The 1,869-nt window shown below is 52.0% G+C and overlaps 1 protein-coding gene across 1 annotated transcript; it reads right to left on the bottom strand.

The window, feature by feature from the left end:
• Positions 1–47: 47 nt before the first annotated feature.
• On the bottom strand, positions 48–1,848 carry RBP5 (retinol binding protein 5, cellular; the record flags this gene model as incomplete). The annotated part of the gene is made up of 3 exons (XM_009873691.1): positions 1,748–1,848; positions 1,321–1,499; positions 48–149 (listed from the first exon to the last, which is right to left on the bottom strand). Coding segments are annotated over exons 1-3 (354 nt in total), but the record flags the coding sequence as incomplete, so codon positions are not given.
• Between the last annotated feature and the right edge of the window lie 21 nt (positions 1,849–1,869).

Consider the following 1,869-nt stretch of genomic DNA (forward strand, 5'->3'; position numbering starts at 1 on the left):
ACCCACTGCGACTGGGATTTAGCAAGCTGCTCTGGAGACCTCCTCACCAGATGCAGCTGGTCCCCCTCCAGCCAGTGCCTCCAGCCTCGGTTCCTCTTCTCTCCTAGCTGCTCACACACCAGCTGATCCCCTTCCCAGGAAACAGTTGTCTGAAAAAAAAGGAGAAGAAGACATGGTCCCAAGACCAGTGGGCCCTGGCAATGCAGGTTTCCAGTGATGAAGCTGCTGGTTTCTCTCAGACACATTTTCAAATGCAGTCCCTGATCTGATATCTCTTTGGTGGCTCCTTGCGACTGATGCTCTCTGTGGGAGTTGAGTGACCCTCTGGCTTCCAAGTGCAACAAAGTACTGTCAAGTGGGGTGGTGTCATGTCTATTCAGAGCTTTGCACCAGAGGGTCCCGAACTACCAGGTTTCTGGCTGTTTGGTGCTCAGCCCCTTTGCTGTGAGTGATTTACTTGTAGAATCACTTATTCCTGGACCTACAGGGGAACACCAGCTCTGGGATGGGCTCTCAACTGGTTCGTGAATCAAATCTGAGCAAGTCATAGAATCATAGAATCATAGAATGTTCGGGGTTGGAAGGGACTTCGAAAGATCATCTAGTCCAACCCCCCTGCCAGAGCAGGATTCCCTAGGGCAGCCACACAGGAACACATCCAGGCAGGTTTTGAAAGTCTCCAGAGAAGGAGACTCCACAACCTCTCTGGGCAGCCTGTGCCAGTGCTCCATCACCCTCACAGTGAAAAAATTTCTTCTCATGTTGAGGTGGAAATTCCTAAGTTCTAACTTAAACCCATTATTTCTTGTTCTATTGCTGGGCACCACTAAGAAGAGATTGTCTCCTTCCCCTTGACACCCACCCCTCAGATATTTGTATACATTTATAAAGTCCCCTCTCAGCTGTCTCCTTTCAAGGCTAAACAGCCCCAGTTCTCTCAGCCTCTCTTCACAGGAGAGATGTTCAAGTCCCTTAATCATCCTCATAGCTCTCATTTGGACTCTCTCCAGTAGGTCCCTCTCTCTCTTGAATGGGGAAGCCCAAAACTCGACGCAGTATTCCAGATGTGGTCTCACCAGTGCAGACTAGGGGTGGGGAGGAAAACTTCCCTAGACCTACTGGACACACTTTTCTCAATGCCCTCCAGGATCGCATTGGCCCTCTTGGCCACGAGGGCACATTGCTGTCCCAAGGACAACTACTGTCCACTAGGACTCCAAGGTCCTTCTCCATGGGGCTGCCTTCCACCGGGATATCCCCTAATCTGAACTTCTAGTGCACTCCACTCTGCCGTCAAACTGCACTGTTTGGGCTTCTCACCTGGCACTTGCGTCCATCTACGGGTCCCAGGTCTTCCTCAAACTGGACTCCCAGGTCAAAATCCATCACATAGTCCCGCAAGGAGGTGATCGTGCGGATGACCATGTGATCTCCCGTGTGGATGATCTCTTTATCAGGCTTCAAGAGGCAAACCAGTTTTCGCAGGACCACATTGATATCTGGAGGATCAGAGGGAAGGGAGATGTGTGGATGACCTGGGCTCCTCTACCAGCAGCATCCCTGCAGAGCTCCTCCATTCTTTTAGATAGGGAGCCCCACACACGGTAACTCCTCCCAATACAGCACAAAAGTGATGGTCGCAGACAGAAGCACCAGAGGGTTCCCAAACCCCTTCCTCCCCTTCCCTACTTGCGACATTTTTGGAGACAGAAGGGAGAAAAAGGGAAGGAGCGGGATGTGGAGTTACCTAAAGCGCGCAGGTAATTGTCCATATTCTCCTGGGAGACGAAGCGGTAATAGCCGGTGAGGTTGGGCGGCATCACGGGGCAGAGCGACGGGGCCGACAGCGAGGAGGAGAGAGGGCAAGGA

This window comes from Apaloderma vittatum, unplaced genomic scaffold (genome assembly GCF_000703405.1).
Source record: "Apaloderma vittatum isolate BGI_N311 unplaced genomic scaffold, ASM70340v1 scaffold44637, whole genome shotgun sequence".
NCBI classification, from domain to species: domain Eukaryota; kingdom Metazoa; phylum Chordata; class Aves; order Trogoniformes; family Trogonidae; genus Apaloderma; species Apaloderma vittatum.